This window comes from Thermothielavioides terrestris, chromosome 1 (genome assembly GCF_000226115.1).
Source record: "Thermothielavioides terrestris NRRL 8126 chromosome 1, complete sequence".
Lineage (NCBI taxonomy): Eukaryota > Fungi > Ascomycota > Sordariomycetes > Sordariales > Chaetomiaceae > Thermothielavioides > Thermothielavioides terrestris.
Window position 1 is genome coordinate 5,682,292 of NC_016457.1, and position 21,283 is coordinate 5,703,574.

Sequence of the window (21,283 nt, forward strand, 5' to 3'; positions counted from 1 at the left end):
TACTAGCTAGCTATAAAGTAGAGGTATAGTACATTTATAATATTCTATTTAATATTTATAAGGTATTTATATATCTAGGTTAGGGCTTTAGTATATCGCTTAACCTCCTCTAGAGTATCTCGAGCTAGCTAGGCTAACTCCTTAGCAACGATAGCTAGCTACTCGGTAGCTATAGCCTAGCGCTCCGCCGCTAGAGCGACTCTCTCCTTAATACTCTACTAGGGCTTAGCCCTAGTAAGTAAGAGGTGAGCTATAGAGGTAGCGAAAGCGCTAGACGTAGGTATATCGGCGTTGGCTAGGGGCAAGGTAGTAGTGGTCTCCTTATATATTATACCTTTTAGTACTAGTTAGTTAGATATAAATATAAGGTAGCTATAGAGCTATATAGCTTATAAATAGTTATAACTAAACGTCTACTTTATGCCTTAAGGTCAATAAGTAGAAGCTTATCTTTATCGACTTTAAGGACTTGCTTATACTACTTAATAATCTTTAGCTAAATTATAGAAGGCGGCTATTAGTAGTTTATTAACATTGGACTAATAGTCGTTCATTAGTTAATATTATTTATAAAAATATAGGACTTAGTATAGCCCTATTTAGTATATTCCTAGTATATATTACCTAGATCTATATACTAGTTAACGAATATAAACCTAATAAATTAAAAAATATAATACTATACTTACTCTCTTAGAAATAGTAGGTTTATATATCCCTATTATAGATATATATAATATAGACTACGTATAGTATCGCCTATACCTTACTATAGTTGAGCTCCTCTTTCTTCTTTTTAGTCTACCTAACGTTAGCTAGCTACTAACTAGCACCTAAATAGCATTCTTTACTAAAGACTTTGTACCCAAGGACCTAGCTAGGCGCTTCTAAGGGTTGTTAGATGTAACTAGCTTAGACTTGCCTTTGTTAGCAAGGGTAGTAAGGGTAGTAAAGGCGATAGGGGCAGGGGGGGCGAGGGGGGCTAGCTACTTGCTAATAGCGTTCTTACTACTAGTGCTAGTATTAATAGTAGTAATAGGCGTAGAGTATATATAGGAGCGCTACTACTACTAGCTAGGGGCGATAGGGGCTAGGGGGGCAAGGGGGGCTAGCTACTTACTAATAGGGTTCTTACTACTAGTACTAGTGTTAGTAGTAGTAGTAGGCGTAGAATATATAGGGTAGGCGTAGGAGCGTTGCTACTGTTGGCTAAGGGTAGTAGGAGGGGCGGTGGCCAAGGCGGGGGGGGCGACGAGAGCTAGCTACTCGCTAGTAGCGCCTTCGTTAGTAGTAGTAGTAGTAGTAGTAGTGGTAGTAGTGATAGGTACAAGGCGTATAGGGCGTATAGAGTAGGGCCGGAGACGCTACTACTACTAGTTAAGGGCAGCGAGAGGGTCGGCGGCGAAGGCTAGGGGGGCGGCAAGAGCTAGCTACTCGCCAATAGTAGAAGCGTCGTTGTTGGCGATAATAAGGGGGTTGTTCTCTTTATATAGCTCTATATCGTTATATTTGAAGTTACTATATAACTTAATTAGCTATTGCTAATCGTAATACTACTATGATTTTAACTAATTTTTCGATTTAACCGATTTATAGAGTATATAAAAAGTATAGATTAAAGCTATAATATAGCTAATTAGCTTTTTAGCGATAGCAACGATGGAAATAGCTTTAAATCAACTTATACAACAGTAGTGTAAGTAGGCAAGTAGGCGGCAACGGCTATAGTTATAAGGTTGGAAAAAGGAAAGGAAGAAGAAGTAGGCAAAAGGCTTTAAAGCAATAGAAAAAGCTATAGCCTATATACCTATATAGTTTTCAAAGAATCGAAGGTTTTAATATCAACTATATAGAGTAAACATTGTTTATTTTTTAAAATCTATCTAACTACAAAGTATCTAGACCAATAGTAGAATAGTAGCTAGCTAGTACCTCCTCTATATTTATATTCCTTCCCTAGTTTCTCTATAAAGCTAAGCTTAGGGGTTAAAATAAAATTTCTATTTGTCTACGATTTTATATAGTGTTGAGCCTACTTTTAGAAACTTCGATTAACTCTATAAAGTTCGTCCTAGGGCTAAGACTTAGACTATTAGCAACATTTGCTATATCTTAGCATTGTAGAAACTCCTTTCTAAGTGCGCTAATCGGCTAGGAACTAAGCAACTCGCTTATAGTCTAGTAGCTAGCTAGCTACTAATTCTTTAACTTCTAGCTATTAGTTATTACGAAGTTCCTTAAAGTTGGAGGTAGAAATAAGGACGTAAGGTAGTACGATCTAGCGACTAGCTAGCACTCAACTAGAGAACTATATATTGCTACTTATTACTAAGATATAAACAAAGGAATATCTAACCCCTAAACCTATTGTAGATCCTCCTAAACCTTGCCCAATAGTTTCCCTAAAATATAGTCGAGATCCTCTTATAAGCTATATATTGCCTATATATTATCCTAGATCCTATATATCGTAGTTTATAGCAACTATATTAGCTCCTAGACTTATAGGAATAGCTACCAATTGATAGAGACCTCGTCTAAGCTAGTAAGATCTACTAGCTATAGAACGACGCTATAGTATATCCTAAACCTCTTCGCTTCTAAGATACTAACTAGCTATTGGAAGTACTTTAGTCGTAACAAGTTCGTTAATAAATGATAATACTAGATATACGAGCAGAGGAGTAACTAGCTCCTAAACTATATATACCTATAGCGAGGGATATCAACTAGCTCTAGAATTAGGGTATCCTATAAGAGCTAAGCAACTTGATCCGCCTAGTTAACTACATTGTAGTAGTCTAGGTCACGACGTTCGTCTAGAGTAGCTTACCTAAGTGTAGAGACCTTGGTAGCAATGTCGGTAGTACCTTAGGCAGTTAGCTATAGTAGCTAGACAGCTATTGTACCGCTTCGCCATTGCCTATCGTTGTACTATAGACTAGGGAACTAGTCTAGTATAAAAACGCTATTGAAGTCAAGAGGCTTATTGGCATTAAACCGCTTATATATTATTGATAGCTTATATACAATTAGTGCTTGAGCCCGCTTAGGTAGCCTATTAAAGCCCTAGCCATTAAACTGCTCTATATATATAGCTAAGAGTATATAATTGAGACTCCTAAACTTAGCCCAGATTACTTTGTTTTAGTAGTCTTATATATAGTGATTAAGGTAAATGATCAAACTAGTAAGAGGGAAGGTACTAGCTATCTACTACTTTAGTATAGGCTTAGCGTTCTTAACCTTCGAGTACTATCCTTCGACTATATTTGTTATAGTAATCTAATAGAGTAGAAGGGTCGTATCTTGTACCTAATACGCCTATAGTCGAGTATTACTTAGCTAGTTGTTCTTCAAATACTGTTTAAGCCTATTGGTACTAGTATAAGCAATAGTAGCCTCAATAGACTCTATATAGCCTTTTTCTAAATAATGGCTTAGAAGAGTAGCCGCTATATAGCTAAGGCACTCTTTGTTAGTACTAATCTAGTGCTTTAAAGTCTTTTAGCAATACTTTATATAGAAGAGATATTATATATATAGGAGGCTATACTCATCGTAGCTAAATGCCTCCTAGACAATAAGTTATTTGGCTATAGAGTCGTCGATAATTATATATTTTAGGAGCTAGCCCCTATTAGCTACTCCCCTATACTACTCTAGTAGTACATCTAGGTATACTACGATACTATTAGTAGTCTACCTCTCTATAAAGAAGTAAGTAGAAGAGAGCTAGTAGCTATTAAAGTCCTAAACTATAATCGTAAATAGGTACTAACCGCTATAGGCAGTCTTGTAAGTAGTATCTATAATCGCTAGTTGGCTATACTTTTTCAGTGTATCCAATAGGTCTCTATATACGAAGACTAATATAGAGGAGTTCTCGCTAAGTATAGTTAATACCTTATACTTATACCGATTATTACAAGCTAGTAGCTAGGTAATAGCTTCTACGAATTCTACCTCCCTAAAAACCTTATAGGACTATACTTTATAATCATTACGTTTATAGAGCTTAAGAGATCTATAAAGGTTACGAATCTCCTAGGTCGTAATATACTAGCTACCTATATAGTAAAGACGTGCCCTAGCCTTAGGAGTTTTAACGTAGCTATATAGCTAGTGTTCTACGACGCTATCGCTATATCTAGTAGTAAAGAGGTAGGCAATATACTCTACAATAGTATATAGGCGTTTAACTATCTCGATATCTTCTATTGAGTAATTATACCTATAGCGAATTACAATATCAACAGTGCTATTGTTATACTAAACCTCGTAGAGAGTATAGCGGTATAGCTCTATATTCTATAGCGCCTTGTTATATTTGCCTTGCCTTTTAGTCTTTTATAGCATTTTCTAGAGGCGGTAGCGAAATACAGTCTTCATTTACCATTGCCTTAGAGCGTCTCTCCTACTATAGAAATACGATACCTAGCGCTATTCGGCTTGCTAGGCTATATATAGGAGGGTAAACTCACCCTCTTTGAACTAGCGTTCCTAGATCTTTTGAATGTTGTTAGGAATTGTAAGGCTACTATTTAGCGCCCTAGGCTCTAATCTAGATAGGCGAATTAGGGATATATACCTATACCTATGTCTAGAAGCTAGTTCCTCTATAGAGGAACTGTCTCCCTTATCGGATAGTTCATTAGATAGTACAAAGCTGTCTAGTAGCTAGGCAGAGGCTAGAGTAGGACTAGGAATACTACTCGATTATAACGATTATACAATTAGAGGCTTAGGGATAGGGAGGAGCTAGGGCAATACCTACTAAGTAGCTAGATCAAGGTCGGGTTCAGTAGGTATATATTCTAGGACTAAGGAGCTCGTTGTAGGTATAGCATTAGCAATTTAACGCTAGTGATCAAATTCGCTATTTGACTAAACGGTACTTATATATTGAAGGGGACTAAAGGCGTTAATAGGCTATAGATACTACGTCGTTTTATTACTAGCTATATAGTACATTGTTTTATTGCTAGCTATATAGTACGTCGTTTTGTTGCTAGCTATATAGCGTATCGTTTTATTGCCAACTATATAGTACATCGTTTTATTGTCAACTATACAAATCGAGCTAGTCTATAGCTAGATCAATGTTAAGTAACTACTAATCGGTAGATAGCAAAACAATAGAACTTATCTAATATATTTTCTAGTTGCTAGCTATATAAAGCGAGCTAGTCTATAGTAGGATACTAGTCTATAGCTAGATCAATATTGAGTAATTGCTAATCAGCAAGTAGTAAAAACAATAGAACTTACCTAGTATATCGTTTTACTATTAGCTATATAGTATATCGTTTTACTACTAGCTATATAGTATATCGTTTTATTACTAACTATATAAATCAAGCTAGTCTATAGCTAGATTAATGTTGAGCAACTACTAATCAGTAGATAGTAAAATAATAGAACTTACTTAGTATATCTTCTAGTTACTAGCTACGTAAAGCGAGCTAGTCTATAACGGGATATTGGTCTATAGCTAGATCAATACTTAGCAACTACTAATATACGCTAATAGCAAACTAGTTGACCAACTTACTAATAGGATCCATTGGATATAAGCTAAATACATAGTTCTATAGCGATACAATGTTATAATATAGGTCGGAGTACAATAGAGGGTAGGTATAGACGTAGATTAGTTAGAGAAACGTAGGTAGGATGCAAACTAGCGGCTAGGCAGCTACTAATACGACGTAGGCGTAAGGACCACCGCGTAGAAATTGTTAAGCGGCGGCAAAAGGAGTGACTTCTAAGCGTAGGACCTATAGGTATCTGTAGGGACTATGGAAATTAGGCTTAGCGGGACCTCTTTAACGTCTATTGGGTGGTGACGGCATCGGTCTCGGCGCCGCCAAGCTTCGCTTCACCACTTAAACTACCTACTGGGGCGTGGCACAGTTCAGGGTCTTGTTTTACACTAGCCGATCCTGCTAGAAGCTTGACCCTGAGCTTGAAGAGCCCCGGTGGCAAAAACAGGGGTCCTAGAAGTTTTAGCTCAATAGTCTAACAAATAAGAGTCACATTTGCCTCGAGAACCTACCTAGGTCGTCGTTAAAGAGGTCCCGCCAAGACTAATTTCGGAGACTGCCGCTTACAAGTATTTACAATCGCCACAAGGTAAGCGGGGCCGCGACGATTTAGAGCAACATCAACAACGAAGAATTGCAAAGACTCGTTGTAACAACTTCGCGAAACCTTAACCAAATCGAAAAAAAAGAAAACGAGGTTAACCTATACCCTAACCTTAACCTAAATCCTAACCATTAACCTAAACCCTAACCAGCGGAGGGCTAGCGCTGCCCCCCGTACCCCCGGCAAACTAACCCCTTGGCGATAGAGTAAACGCCTTGGCGATCGGGGTTATATAAAAACTTTGTAAAAACATTGCCAACAATTGGCCGAAATTAGTCTTGGCGGGACCTCTTTAACGTCTACCCCTACCTACTTGATAGTTGCTTGGGTATAGTGAAAGCTCTACACTACATACGCAAGAAGTCCCTTGTTGGAATCGTGATCAAAGCACAACCTTTGGAGATAGGCGTCTGTGCCTCTGGGCGAAAAAGCATTTGCAGAGTTCAAGCAGCTCTCCCAACTAAAAACAGCTTCCAATGGAAGCTGAGGGTTGGAATAGAGTTTTTAGCTCAGCGGAGTACGGAGTACTTATTCCTCTCACGCCGCACTCACACCCCACCCCAACCCCTGGCACCCGTTTCCTAGCGTCTACTCCGTACCTCAATAGCCTGCGGCTGCATACACGAAGGAATACTGCCAAGCTGGAGCCAGGCAAAAAATCATGCTCGCCACCCAGACGAAACCAATCGCCCGCGTCAAAATCCGCCCACGAGGACCCAAGAGGGCAGTGGTCCGTCCTGCCAACATGCTTTCCAGGACGGTCTCTGCCAAGCATACGACGTAATTGGAGAGAAAGAAGCGAAGCTCATGCGTCGCGTTGGACCTTTTCGTCAGGACCCAGTTCGAAACTGCGTGGCAGATGGCGGATAAAGTGAACATCCAAAGCGCCCGAAGCGCCCGTGAGACGATGGCCCGCCTCACCATCTGCCGGTTGTTTTCCAGTTTTGGCTGCGGTGCATTGCCATCGCTACGTGGGGGCTAAGCATGAAGCAGTTGGCGCACAGCCTGCCATTAGCCTGGATATGATATGGCTGGGGGAGGGGGGAGATGGGGGCGGTGGGATCCTCACCTTAGCTTGAAGAGCTATGCTAGGCATGTAGGCGTCAAATACGCGCACATGCAGCCGATGCCAGAACACGCCCCAGAATCGCCGGAGGGAGTAGGCTTCGGTGATGTTGCCAAAGAGCGCGGGCCACTCGTCTGACCGGTCCCACTGCAGAACTGACACGAACAAGACCGCCAGAAGGTCGTGCGCGGCAGACAGCAGCAGATAGGTGTCCCAGATCCACTTAGAAGAAATCAAGGCCCTTAGGGTCAGATCTCGCTTTGAGAGAGGAGGCAGGAAGCCCCGCTTGTCTGGGCCGAAATCTCCGATGCTCAGGTGGAGCCCGTAGAGTGTGTTGGTGGTAAATGCGTCCATAAGATGGCGGATGGCCAAGAGGAGTATGGCACGTCCACATCGGAGAAGAGCGAATCTGACACGGACGGCGGCGCTGGGGCTCGGGCGGTCGGTATCCACGAGGTGCAGCCCGCGGGGATTGGCCCAGATACGGAAGACGGCACGCAGTCGTTGGGCGAAGGAAGCAGAGCGTGGGAGCGCGACCGACTTTCTTTCCAAGACAAGGACCGATGCTGTGTGAAGCGTGATAATAAGCGCCGATGGAGCCAGGAGGTGCTTAAATGGAACCAGGGGAACGCTTCTCAACCCAAGGGCAATGGCGACGCCGGCAAAGTGCAGAGCTGACAAGATGAACCGAGTGGCATCGAGCTGCCGCTGAACAGCTAGGTAGAAGAAAAGAGTAGCGAAGAAGAAAACAATTAAAGGGGAGGAAGCATAGGCTCCCAATATCAACCAGAACGGCAGGCGGAGGCCGAAGACGGACAGCATCTCGATTTACCGGTGTGTCAAAGCCGTAGGAGTGAACTGCGTGTGCTTTGTTCGCTCAGTTCCAATTCACCATCTGATGGACGTTCTTATACGAATTCGGACCGGACAGCTCTCCGCCCATATCAGCCTCAGAACCTACACCACCGATTTGCCAGATTACCACATTCAGACGTGCTCAACTTACAAAAACTGTAGGTGACGCTCCACGCCTATGGAATCCCAACAGGTCTGCCACCGCCCATACCGGATCATTTGCAGCAGCAACGGATACCCCTGGTAGTTGGCCGAGGCGGGGTCGTTGCCCACCGGTGCCTCCAAATGCAACATGATGCTGCTGATTCATTAGTTAACGGCCCCATGGTACCATCATCCGAGTTAATCTCAAGTCGCGGCGTTGATGCCTGCCTTGCCGTCTGTGGATCACCGAGATCCTTCAGCGAGCCGCTGGTCCAGGAGGTTTGTGGAGCACAGGGTCTCAGTTCACTTCGAAAAAGTTGTTGGTTGTGTCAGAGGAAGAATGAAAAGAGCAGGAAAGAAACAACATGTCTCATCAGCGAGTGGTAGTAGGAATCCTTCCACTCCACAACATCTCCCCTCAATTGCAACACAACGATCCTATGAAGTAACTATAATCACAATAGAAACGGTTAAATCCAATGCGCCTTGTAGTCTCTTGGCATGTGTGGGCATTCTGGCAAGGCTTGGCGCACAACCGAGACCTCATACGATCCCCCCCTGCACCTCGCCTATCCGTCTAGAGAGTCATTCTCGGCTCGAGAAGTGTTGGGCGTTATGAGCCGTCATTGCGGTGGTGGTCGAGCCGTTGACCCGGCTGACACGCTTGCATGGGGCTTGCTGGAACACGGGGCGGAAGCCGCCCCCATACGCGCGGCCCCGGAGACGCCGACAGCTCATGTCCCCCAACTGGGTGAGTCTTCCAACTCAATCAAGCAGGTGCTTGCTGACACCCACGTCGTATTTACTCTCAACTGCGTCGTATCCCTGCTGGACAAATCCTATGGCGATGTTTTTTATCCCTGTTGTTCCAGACATGGCATGAGGCTTGCTCTCTGGACGGCAACTCTCCCGCGAACCCTGGCCAAGCAGCATAGTTCCTGTTATGATGTACATCCTGTCATGCGTCGCCCCTGCAATGCCGTGAGAACAGGAAACTCATCAGCCGTTTGGAGGATTTCTTCGATCCATCTTGGAGAGCTGTTGCGTTCTGCTCACCTACCCACTCACTCATTCGGGGACAACACTAGGTGTGACACTCGAAACTAAGGAGCATCGGTGACAATAGAGAGTTAGTCAACCAACAGCATGCAGGACCTTACCCGTCCTGCGGTCATACGAGCTGCCATGAACTGCATATGCGAAAGTAAGCGGGCATGAAGCTCAGAACGTAAAGGGTGATGCCAGGGCGGTTGGCGTTGATACAGCTCCACCACGACTAGCACCTGCCTGATTAACACAGACGAGCCCGCAGGCACCCTTGAGGTAACCAGAATCTCCGTGATGAGAGGTGGGCCGACGAAAGGATCTCTTTGGGTAGGATGGTTGCCTGGCTGGCCCAATTCGGCCGAGCAAAGCTGGTGTTGGTGGTCAGGATCAGGTGTTGGATCTCCAGGTACTCGTGTCGTGTCCTTGGATGGGATACCCGGAGAGCAGGAGCTTCGAGCATAAAAGGGGCATGCCGTCCGCTCATGAAGTCGACTGGCGAAGACATCGCAACACCACCATCTCCTCTCCCGAGCTTCCTTCTTACCTCGCCTCACTACCTCGTTCGCAACCAACTCATCGCACACTCGTGCATACTCGCCAACTCCTTCGAGATGCCTATCGTCGAAATCGCCCACGTCGTTGAGCTCATTGTCGTAGCCGGCATCTTCGCCGGCACCATCTCAACTTATTGCAGGGACCATCCCGGACCTGGCTGTGTCAACAAGCGCGATCTCCTCCAGGACCTCGCGGCTTCGCCCGTCATGAATAATGCTCGCGCCGACGTGGGCCCTTGCAACGTGCCCAAGTACAACTTCGACATCTGCAACACCCAGCTCCACGACCAGGCCAACAGAGGGATCAAGGTCCAAACCTCGATTCCCTCCCCGGGCGGTAAGTGATCCCCCTAATATGGGGGGCGCCTCCCTCACAGATTGCAGATTCGCTGACGAAGGACCTACGCTCTTAGTGGGGAGGTTTGACAACGTGCCGCCGGCCTGTATGAACCTTGCCGTGGCCTTGTCGGGTTCCTGCACCGGCACTGGTCCTCGCCCAGTTCCTTGCGGCTCCGCATGCATGCAGTACACAGGCCTTACGGACGACCAGCTGCGCCAGATCTCCAGCTACCTCAACTAAGGGAGCTAGCTGTCTACTCAGAAAAACGTGTCCTGTGGGTCGATCCGAGGTTCTCAATCTTTGAAAATGTCAGTGTGCTGATCAGAGGGCCTGCTTTGTCAAAGATCGTCCAAGAACCGCAAGACGGGGCCCTTTGAGGTTGGAAATGGGCGTGCTGTAGCGGGTGTCGTGCCCTCGGGAGACCCGTCTTCCCCGCTTCCTAATTCTGGGCGCAGTGCTTCTTCTCGTGGAGCTGGGCTAGGTAGGAAGGGGTGAATTCTTTTCTGCATCGGGAGCCTTGGCGTGCTCAAGCAACCAATGCTGCCTTCTCTTTGCATACTCGTTGTCATGGTTTATGACAAATTCGAGTAGTTGCTAGGTACTGTCATTAGTGTGAGAAGCCACTTTGCCTCACCGAACCCCAATTTTCCACATTGCGCGTGATCATTCAAACTCCGCAAAACAGAGATTGACGTATAGGTAGTAAAAGAAGGTATATTCCTTTAGCGTCTATTAGAGGCACTGGAAATCCGTCTAGATAACAAGATCCTATTGATCCAGTGCGATAATATTTAAACGATCTAGCTGATCAACGCCGAGTTGCCTATATTGTAGACGAAACTAAAATACATTGATATTTATAACTACTAGCTACGCTAGGAAACGTAGAACAAGAGAGTTCGTATAGAATACGTGCTATCGAACTAGATGCTAGCCGATAGCCTAATGAAGGCGTTAGAACTAGAGCCCTATAGGAAGTTTATAGAAATGCTTAATCTAGCCGATATCTAGGCCTATATCGAGATATACGTCTACTAGACAGTATGGAAGGAAGAAATATAGGGCTAGAAGAAGGCTCTAGCCGAATAGAGGGTTCGATTTACAGTATAATATATAGGATTGAGATAGGTAGGCGAATAAGGCTTGGTAGATCAGGGCGATAGTAGAAAGACCTCAATACTATAGAATTGCCGGATTAGGAAGGACATAGCGTTGGGAATAGCTTTATAGATTACTGGATTTGGTAGGCCAGAACTGGAGGCTCGACCTGGGGGGGTATATCAGAACCGGCCTGGCCCGGGGCCCTGGGCCGGCCTACTGAGATTAGGATCCACTAGCTCGATGCCCAAATGCCGCCTAAGACTGGGCTCCTGAGGAGCCTCTCTCCTACAATACAACATCTTCAATACCACGATTGATCCCAGTTGTGTGTATCGCTTGCATCGTGATAGCTTCATTTTCCTGAGCCTGCGCAGCGGTTCCAACAGGCCGAACCACCAGCAACTAAGTGGAATTCAAATTTGTGTATACAAACGTGCTGATTGTTTTTTGTCTGCTGCAACACCAAGAGTAAAGAGGGACATTGCTTCACCTAAGCCGTTGAAGCCGTCGAATTGTCAACAGAACTGTCAACATGGCATAGTTGCTCACTCTCAGTCCACGGTTTCTTTCTTGTTCCTTCGTCCTCTGTTATCCCAAGGCATGCCCCCTGGGCCAGTTTCTAAAACCGAAAAGTTGTCCAGCACCTGCAAGTGTGAACCAACGGCTTTAATTATGCTAGAGTAAGACACTGTAGCGGACTTATGGGGCTAAATACTGAGAGATCGCTCCTGGCGTTGTTGTGGCCGAGGTCCAAACTGCTGTCAGGGTAGCAGGGAAGGAGGCTGGGATGGGCAGGCGAGCGCGTGGTATGGGTCGACGCGTGACTTGCCAGCGGCGGCAGTGGCACTGGTAGATATTCTCCATCCAAGCTAGGGACAAGAAGGCACCAGATCGTGGTGCTAAAGGGAGGAGCAGGACAGATAGAGTTGCAGGGAAATGGGCCCCGATGCGAATGATTATGGTTACAATGTTCTAGTCGCACGGGAAAGGGTCTAGTGATGTTTGCAATCCAACATAGCAGTGAAGAGTGTTCTATTTGTAGAGTTACCTTCGCCGCACCTGAAACTCTGCTAGGATAGTTAAACGGATATCATATGTTACAGCGAGCTATTCAGTCATGGCTTGCCAAGCTGCTTCGTCGACTGTACTATCTGAACGGGCATCTCTACATCAGCCGAGTACTCGAACACTACCTAGATAAGGGAAACAAGTATAGCTTGCCAAGCTTCTAATGGCCCCCAAGCCTGCTTCCTGACTATCTGACCCTCAGGACCCTAGCCCAAAGCATAGGAGCTATTCGAACTGCGTCTCTGGATATTTCCGTCATCATTCCCTTCGTTTACGCTGAACCTCGGACCACGGAGGCAGCTTCTTGATAACGACGAATGTGGAACAGACCGAGGTTTATCGCGGGGAGTGATGGTTAACAACTTTCATCTCTGATTGAAAAGAAACAACATCTCTAACAGACGTCCGAGAACCCAAAAAGCCCGTATGTTCGGGACGAGTGCTGCACTTGAAAGGGTGCAAGAAGTGACAGGAAACCCAGTCATGCTTTTCATTGCTTGGCTGATAAGCTAGCGACAGAGTGTCCGCTTCATCCACGATCTCTCTGGCAACCCCGGGAGCACAGTATGTACACTATTCATGAAGCTATGAACAGTCTAGGTTGACCATTTAGGAACTGCCGCCCGTCAAACCCCAAACCCACCCAACCACCTCCCGTCGTCCGTCCAGCTATGAGCCCACGGGACATCTTAACCGGTGTAGGTGCAGGTGAGGTCGGCGCCGCTGGTGCCACAGTTGGTCAGGACCCTGCCGCTCTGGCGGATGTCGATGATGGTGGCGCCCTGGGGCGTGACCTGGCCGCCGGAGCCGGTGGCGTAGGCGTCGGTGAAGGTGACGGTGCCGAAGTCGGCGAAGGGCACGAGGCTGCCGCCGCTCTCGAAGTCCTCGACGATCCACTCGGCGTTGGTCTCGCACAGGGTGGAGGGCGTGTTGCGGAAGGTGTGCGAGACCTTGGCGCCGGTCGAGAGGTTCTCGAGCGTGGCGACGCCGGTCGTCTTGGAGGTGGCGTCGACCGTCATGCGGATCTCGTCGCCGGCGCGGAGGCCGAAGCCGGAGAAGGAGTACGAGTAGTCCGGGATCCACTCGTACCAGGCGTCGTACGAGCCGTCGCCGTAGAAGGACACGCCCGTCTGCAGGATCGCCGTCTGGCACGTGTCGCCGTCGATGCCGACCCAGGCGGATGCCGCCGAGTACGGGTTGCCATTGTACACCGACGGCACCGTGATGGTGCCCGTGACGAAGGTGAAGCCGGTGCCGATCTGCACCGCGCCCGCCCAGTTGGACGAATACTCCGGATACGTCGTGTTCCTCCGGGGGGCCGAGTGGTGGGGAGGCCGAGTCCCGCCGCGGCGGGTCAGGGGCGCACCGGGCTGCGGGAGGGCAGCGGCGAGGCCGACAGCGGCGGCGATGAGGATCGCGTTCTTCATGATGATGAAGCAAGCGACGTGCGGGGTCTGAGGACTGACAGAGAAAGGAGTCTCTGAGTAGCGAGCTCTTGAGCGTGAGAGCCTGGGGAGGAGAGGAATGATCAACAAGGAGATTCTTGTGCTCTTCTTATAGACGCTGGGCCGCAGGGGGCTCCAGTCGACCGCATGCGCATGATCGTATACGTCGAGCTCTTGGCTCTGAGAGCAGCGGGTGGAGAGGGCAAATCAAATGTCGCCATGTGCCCTGGAGTTGTTGTTGGTGCCAAGCGCTATTCCCGACATTGCAGGCGCGATGTTATCATGGGGGCCCCATGGATGCCTCGGGATCATTACGGTAACCCCCTCCTCCCTCGCGTGGAGGCTCAGACGGACTAGACCTCAGTCACAGCACCTCATCGAGGCACGACGCCCGAGGAGCATAGTCTAAGCTCGGGCACGACGGCTTATATGGAAGGTCGAGGAGCTGTGAGGTTGCCTCGGTCATTCCGAAAGAAGAAGGAAGATGCATTGTTTCAACCGTCTCGCTGGCCAACACTGCTCGTAGTGACGCTGCTAGCGCTACGCTGCTGAGCAGTACAGAACACGGCGGGTTTCGGGATAGAGTCCGCGGGGTTCAAGGTTAAGGGGCTATCGCACTAGATGGGCCGATTGCGTGCTGCCGCGGATCGTTTCCGCAACCGGCAAGTCGAAGAAGGTCTTTCACACGGCGGCAGCATGAGGGCCCTCAACTACCTACCCGGTGCACATCATCAGGACCATCTGCCGCGATGTAACCTACTGTGCGGTATAACCCCGCGGGCAGGCATACTACCTTCCTTTTCCTACCGGCAAATACCGGAGCCTTGCGGATACACACACCTGACTTACAGAGCACACAGTAGCTACTAGCTGTCTATTCCCTCTTTCTGTTATCTCCATGGTCTATGTCAACACTTGTGCATCATCGGATCGTTCGGCGATCAGGGAGAATGTGTCGATCCCACCTAATCTCCGCATGACAAGGTACTTATCTCGGTAAGCCCTTCGGAAGGTAGCATTGTCCGAGCGGAGTTCAAACACCTCCACCGTAATAGTGGACATGACTACGGCCTAGTCAGTTGCCACAGCGCCTCAGACCTGTCAAGGCTTTGTCCGCAGCTAGGCGGGTTAGGGTTCCGTGTGCTCAACATCTAACTAACTGTCCCCTAACCCTGGAGAGATTAGATTGAGCAGTGTTAACGGAATAGATTTGCGCTGCATCCTCACGTTAGCGTGTTATCCATGTGAGCTCAAGCTTTGAATTTTGAGTAGGGTGAAACCGCCAGCGACCATGACAGCCACTCGGGAAGCGCCGGCTCCCACAGTCGACCCCCTTAACCCTAAGATCTTGCGCTGGCCCGACATCGGGCTCACGCTGATTCTCGACTTCATCAGCGAAGCCGAAGAAGCGGCCATGATCGAGGCCTTCTACGCCCGCGACCCGCTCACAAACACTAGCGACCAACGCAATGGCCGGCGGCGCATCAGCCAGCACTACGGTTACCACTTCGACTACACGACCTTTGGCGCCTCCGAGACGCACTTTACCCCGGTGCCCTCTTACATCGAGGCCATCCTGCCGCGCCTGCCCGTGCACGACTGCCTGCCGGACCAGTTCACCGTCCAGTACTACCCCCCCGGCAGCGGCATCCCGCCGCACGTCGACACGCACTCGCTCTTTGCCGAGCCGCTGTACAGCCTGTCGTTCGGCAGCGCCGTGCCGATGCAGTTCCGCCCGGTGGGGCCGAACGACGCGCGCAAGATGCGCCTGCCGAAGCGGTCACTCCAGACCGCCCAAGCGCAGGAGGAGGAGGAGGAGGAGGAAAAGGCTCACAACAGTCGGGAGAGAACAGCGATAACAACAACAACAACCACCGCCACCACTACCATCACCACCATCACAACCGCAACCACCGCCCCGGCGCAAAAAAGGGACAGCGACGACGACGACAAGGGCGAGGAACAGCAGGCAGCATGGGACCTGCTGCTGCCGCCGCGCTCGCTGCTGCTGATGACGGGCGCGTCGCGGTACGGGTACACGCACGCGATCCGGCCGCGCAAGACCGACGTGGCCGCCGACGGCACGACCGTCGTGCCGCGCCGCGACCGCTACTCGGTCACCATGCGCAAGGTGCGGCGCGGCGCCGAGGTCGGCTGCGCGTGCGCGTACCCGGGCGTGTGCGATGCCCGGATCCGGGCTGAGCGGGAGGCGGCGGAAAGAGAAGAAAAGGAATTGGCAGAGAGTAAATAGGTAAAATAGACCACAGCTGTGTGACATCAACCGGGTGCCCTACGTATGTAGGTAGGGAGTACAACTAAAGATAATGCTTATCCTAGTGTACTTCGACACTGTCAGCTGAATTAGTCCCAACGCAAATACCTAGGTAGTCTCTTTTCCTCAATTAGGACTTCCCGCCTCAACTAAGACTTCCGAGTTAAGCTTGGGCTATCTATCCCTGAATGTAAAGCGAGTGCTGCACCTAGAGGTTCTGGTTGGCGCCAAGCCAGTCGGGTGGAGGGACTCAGCAAGGAGCTTAAACATGCTTGCTATATAATCTATCTGGTAGTTTCCGAGACGCAGAGTGTGCCGGGGACGTGGTTAACAAGGCGACTGGGGGAACACCGCTGAAGGCGCTCGAGGGCCAAGGGCTCAGAGTCGCTGTAATTAAAGGTATGCATGGCAAGGGTGTTCACTCTGTATCCTACAGAAGACGATCTAGCTCAACATGTCCACACCATAGGCATCTAGCCATCGCAGTGCTTTGTGTCTGTCTTTGCAAGTGCTCGCATCCGTTAAGTAACGCGGCGATGGACTGTTGGGCTTTCCAACATCCGGTGTGCGTCTTCCAGTGGCATAGTTGCCTGCTTTGGGGGTTTTGCGTTAACTAACTCAGCAGTAAACCTCCACTACCCAACTCAGGTAAAAAGAAACTGTTTGCGCATCCACAGCCTGGCACCTGGAGTTTCGGTGTGAGGCTCAGGAGTCGCGCGACGACAAGCACCCCGCTAACCTAACTTTCTTAGTTTGGTGGGGTCAACCACCCACCCCTCTCAGTGCTCTCACTGCTGAAAAGGCCCTGTCACGTCAGGGGTAAGGGGCTCAGAGCTTGGCACAGCGCACTGGCCATGGTTTCCCCACTCCTAGATATATATATACCACGCTCTGTTCAGTCTTTAGCTCTCTTTTGTACTAGAACAACGCACTCTCTTTGCATTCCGATGCTCTACTACGATCCTACCGTTGTATCTACACCTCGTAGCTCGCTATAGCGTGTTAGTTATAAGCCTAGGCGCTCTATAATTATATATAGCTAGTAACCTATAGCAAGCTCTCTCTCTCTCTTCTTTTCTTACACTCTATATCTCACTATAACGACTACTGAGAGTAGTTTAACTATTACGCTCTAGTCCTATATAGATTAGACTAAGTAGTTTATAGAGCTTAAGCTTATAGCTATAAGTAATAGTATCTAGGATAAATACGATCTAGATACTCCTAATAAGCTTTAGGATAAACGACTAAAAGTTCTTTTAGAAGATAAGGTAGTCGAAGAGCTTTATAAGAAGTGTACTAAGGAATTAGGTATTCCTATAGGCTAAGCCCTAGCTTCTACTAAACAAGAGGTTGCTACTAAGCTCAAAGCTATATATAAGGAATACCTTATACTTATAGCTATTTAGGAGAGTAGGATAAAGTTATATTCGTTTATCCTTTAGTAGATTATATACTCTATTTACTAACCTCTACTTAATACTATATACATTGTTATTTTAAATACTAGACTTAGTAGTCTCTAAGCCCTTATTTATAAGCTCTATAAATAGTTTATACCTATCGATACTCTCGTTGAAGATTTAGCTATTTAACAATATATAATAGTATTATAAAAGGTATATAGAGTAGGTATTAACCTATATAAGTGGTACTACTTTTAGAACAAGGCGTACTTATATATAAAGAGCTTCGATATCCCTAAAGTAATTGGATCTAGAGTATTTAAATACCTTATTAAAGTAGTTGGTTACTAGATCGCCCTAGACTAGGCTTGTCACTAGCTCTCTAAGATCGAGGTACTCGAGGCCTAGAGGCGCCTAATCCCTACTCTTAAAGAGCTAGGCGCTCGCCTTAGTATTTGGATTAACAACATTGCTACTAAGGGGCTTGGCTATAGCGCATTTACCTCTTTAGGAGTAGCTTAAAGTAATAGTTCTATAGATAGTATAGGCTCTTATAGCTTAAGGCTCTACTTATACCCCTATAAGGCTAATAGCAAATATAGGTAGAAGCTAGTAGAGTACTAGTTTCTTTAGATAGTAATCACTAGGGTAGAGAAGGGCTATTATAAGCTCTTAGAAGTATAGATTACTAAGATTAGGGAGCGCTTTAACGAACTAAAGTGGAATTCCCTTTAGAAGAGCCTTTAAAAGCGGTATAGCTCTAGCTCTATAGAGTAGAGGAACTCTAGGTTAGCTTCTTCTAATAAGATCGTCTATACTATTATTGACCTAAGCCTCCTAGGCAAGGGAGCTTACTACCTACTTATATTTTCGACTACTGTTACCTACTAGCTCTCTTAGAGCACTCTCTTCGACAACTATACCGCTTTATATATCGTTAACGATAAGAAGCTCCTAGTTCCTAATACCTTTGTACTATTAGGAGACAGTAACTATATAGAAGTAGATACTACTACTTTTCCTATTTTAGGAAGAGGAGAGTACATTATAAAGGGAGTACTAGATAGAGAGTAGGGAAAAGGAACTATAGACCTCTATTTAAAGAATATTGCTATAGTAGAGAGCTTTTATACTAATATTGTATTAGAGACTATGTAACGTGCTAGCCTTATAGCGTCTGCAGATAAGCGTACAATGTTCTATTCAACTACCTTAAGGAGAGAAAAGGAGAAGTACAGGTTGCGGCCCTCGCGTATAGAGTTTTTAGGGGCTCGTATATATAGGGCTTAGGCCAATGTTATTCTAGGCGCAAGGCGAGCCCGCCACAGGCCTGCAACAGGCCTAGTATAGGACCGCTATAGATCCTAGGCGTAGCCCTATATACCTAGCCCAGGTATAGCCTGGTCTATAATATACCCCCCCCCCTTCTAGATAAGGAGCCGAATCGAGGCAATCTAGCGTAGCTACCTACTAAGTGCTTGCCACTTACGGTCATCTTATTACCTAGCCGTAGACTATTTTGTTTATATCGCTTTAGTAGGATGCTAATTAGCCCTTTCCCTATCCGCGCTTTTTCCTATAGCAATCGCACTGTATAAGACCTACCTACTAATTGTATACGACCTAGGCCCCTCCCGCCTATTAAAACCCCTCCTCTCCTATAGACCTCGCGCTCTATATTTTCTCCTCGCCTCCCCCGTATACTCCTATCCCTCCTTCGTACTTCCTCCTCTATCCTCTCTATATATAGGTTCTTCCTACCTTGATCTCGTTTTATATATATTCTTCGTCCGCTACGCTCTTATTCTATATACAACTCTCAACCCTCCTACGTATAGCGACGTCTACATTGCCCTCACTGTCTCCGTTATACATTTGTACTACGTCTTATTAGCAACGTTCTCGTCTTTCGTATAACCTTTCTATATCTATAGCAACACCGTTTTAACCCTGTCGTAGACCTAGTAGGAACCTACTATATACTCAGTTTATTCTCGAAAATTGCCTACTTTATTTACATTTGTACTCGCTAGAATATTGGCTATAACCGCTTTGCTCAGTGGCAGTAGTAGTAGACGCTGTCCTAGAGGAGACGACAACGAGGACTATAACATATATTACACTACGTCAAGCCTACTTTGGCCCTAAACTAAAAGCTAATAGTGTCTTAGATAGAACTATAACAATTGTAACAATTCCTTTCGCTATACTATTAGCAGTTATATTGTCGAAGGCGATTCTAATAACGAGGACAACGCCCTTCCTAAAGAGGAGAGCGACGTCTACCTAAACTATATTAAGTAGCTTCTATATAGTAACTTCGTTAATTACGTCTAAAGCTATAGAGAAAGCTATATAGAGTATATAAAGTTGTACGCTAAATGCCGTTAAGATCTAGCACTCTAGGCTACCAACGCCTCTCTATGTTTAGGCTTAAAATGCTTAGTCAAACTCTATATTGACAATCAAGTTGTTATAGAGCCTACTTAGAAGAAGACTAAAACTAAGCTAGCTCACTATACCGTTTTAAAGGTACCGTTTATTACATTTATATACAACTTTTATAATGTAATTAGTATAGCCCTATAGCACTGATCTCCAACGTGTTTAGCCTTCGCCTCCGATATATCTCTAGCTACCCCTTCGACACCTTCGACTCTAGGTCGCTATAGAGCCCTAGTTCTATACTAGGCTCCTCAGGACAGCCTCGCCTTATAGTAAAATAGCCACTTAGTTAAGTATATTGTATAGTACTTTAAATCCTCCTATAGGGAGAACCATTATATTATAGACGCTATCTATATAATAGCGTAGTCTTAGGCTACTATCCTTAAGACGAACTTACACCTAGCGGATTATATAATTGCGTTTACTACCCTCTCGCCTATATATACTCCTCAGAGGTCTCGCCCCCACTTCTCGCCTTATATATACGTACCCTTCTTCGACTTATATTATAGACGACGCCTATCCTCTCCTATAGAGGACGTTTTATACGCCTATCAAATGTATATATCGCCCCTGCCCCGTACCCCCTATACGCCTATTCTAGCCCTATATATACCTGCTCTACCTATATATTCGTTTAAAGATAAAGAGGAGGAGCTACTAGATATAGGGTCTGTTATAGAGCTAGAGTAGCTAGTACCGCTTATATATCTTATTGTCCTTTTATATATAGCTATATTCTATCTAGATTTAGAAGAGTAGTTGGACTTAGGTATATCGTAGTTCCCTTATATCTAAGTGCTTACATTTGTCTAAATAGATAGTTCTTATAGGGTAGTCTATATATAAACATTGCGTTTTCCCGCCTTCCTCTTGTTCAATATAGGCCTATCGTTGTATTGTATATCCCTCTACTCCTATTCAAATTTATTAAGCGTAACCGTATTAAGGAAGTTCTCTAGGAGCTCCTACGTTAGTTTGTTATAACCTACCTACTTAATATATATATCACAGTTCTTCCCCTTCCTCTATACGTTCCAAGCCTTAAGAATCGCCTCTACCCTATACTCTTACTAGGGGACACTCTCCTCTAATATAACCTATATAGAGTCTAGCCGCTTATCTATAACCTTCTACAAAGGGAGTAGGTCGGAGGCCATTCGCTTAACTAGGTCAATATAGAAGGTCGGGTATAAGCTATATAGTATATCGAGTATCACTGTCAAGGGAGTAGGTACCGCAACCACTTTGTATTTAGCGTTTAGCTAGTTAAGCTTCTTACTAGGGCGGTTCGTCTTTATATTATATAAAGAGAGCTATACCTTGTCCCCTACCTTAAACCGCTTAGCTAGGCGGTAAGAGCAGTTTGTATTTACCTACTACCATT

At 46.4% G+C, this 21,283-nt stretch overlaps 5 protein-coding genes across 5 annotated transcripts; 2 read left to right on the forward strand and 3 right to left on the reverse strand.

Moving 5' to 3' along the window:
- Positions 1–6,903: 6,903 nt before the first annotated feature.
- THITE_26742 (uncharacterized protein) lies at positions 6,904–7,555 on the reverse strand (the record flags this gene model as incomplete). The annotated part of the gene is made up of 2 exons (XM_003649933.1): positions 6,904–7,074; positions 7,220–7,555. Coding segments are annotated over 2 exons (507 nt in total), but the record flags the coding sequence as incomplete, so codon positions are not given.
- Positions 7,556–9,873: 2,318 nt separating this feature from the next.
- THITE_2037777 (uncharacterized protein) lies at positions 9,874–10,396 on the forward strand (the record flags this gene model as incomplete). The annotated part of the gene is made up of 2 exons (XM_003649934.1): positions 9,874–10,153; positions 10,230–10,396. The coding sequence occupies 2 exons, from the start codon at positions 9,874–9,876 to the stop codon at positions 10,394–10,396; spliced, it is 447 nt and encodes a 148-aa protein (XP_003649982.1).
- A 48-nt stretch (positions 10,397–10,444) lies between these two features.
- On the reverse strand, positions 10,445–10,832 carry THITE_2109180 (uncharacterized protein). Its single transcript, XM_003649935.1, has one exon. The coding sequence runs from the start codon at positions 10,723–10,725 to the stop codon at positions 10,495–10,497; it is 231 nt and encodes a 76-aa protein (XP_003649983.1). The 5' UTR covers positions 10,726–10,832; the 3' UTR covers positions 10,445–10,494.
- A 1,951-nt stretch (positions 10,833–12,783) lies between these two features.
- Positions 12,784–13,901, reverse strand: THITE_2109181 (uncharacterized protein). The gene has a single exon (XM_003649936.1). It carries the CDS (start codon positions 13,750–13,752, stop codon positions 13,015–13,017), a length of 738 nt encoding a protein of 245 aa, XP_003649984.1. The 5' UTR covers positions 13,753–13,901; the 3' UTR covers positions 12,784–13,014.
- A 1,120-nt stretch (positions 13,902–15,021) lies between these two features.
- THITE_2109182 (uncharacterized protein) lies at positions 15,022–16,186 on the forward strand. Its single transcript, XM_003649937.1, has one exon. The coding sequence runs from the start codon at positions 15,062–15,064 to the stop codon at positions 16,019–16,021; it is 960 nt and encodes a 319-aa protein (XP_003649985.1). The 5' UTR covers positions 15,022–15,061; the 3' UTR covers positions 16,022–16,186.
- The last annotated feature ends 5,097 nt before the right edge of the window (positions 16,187–21,283 follow it).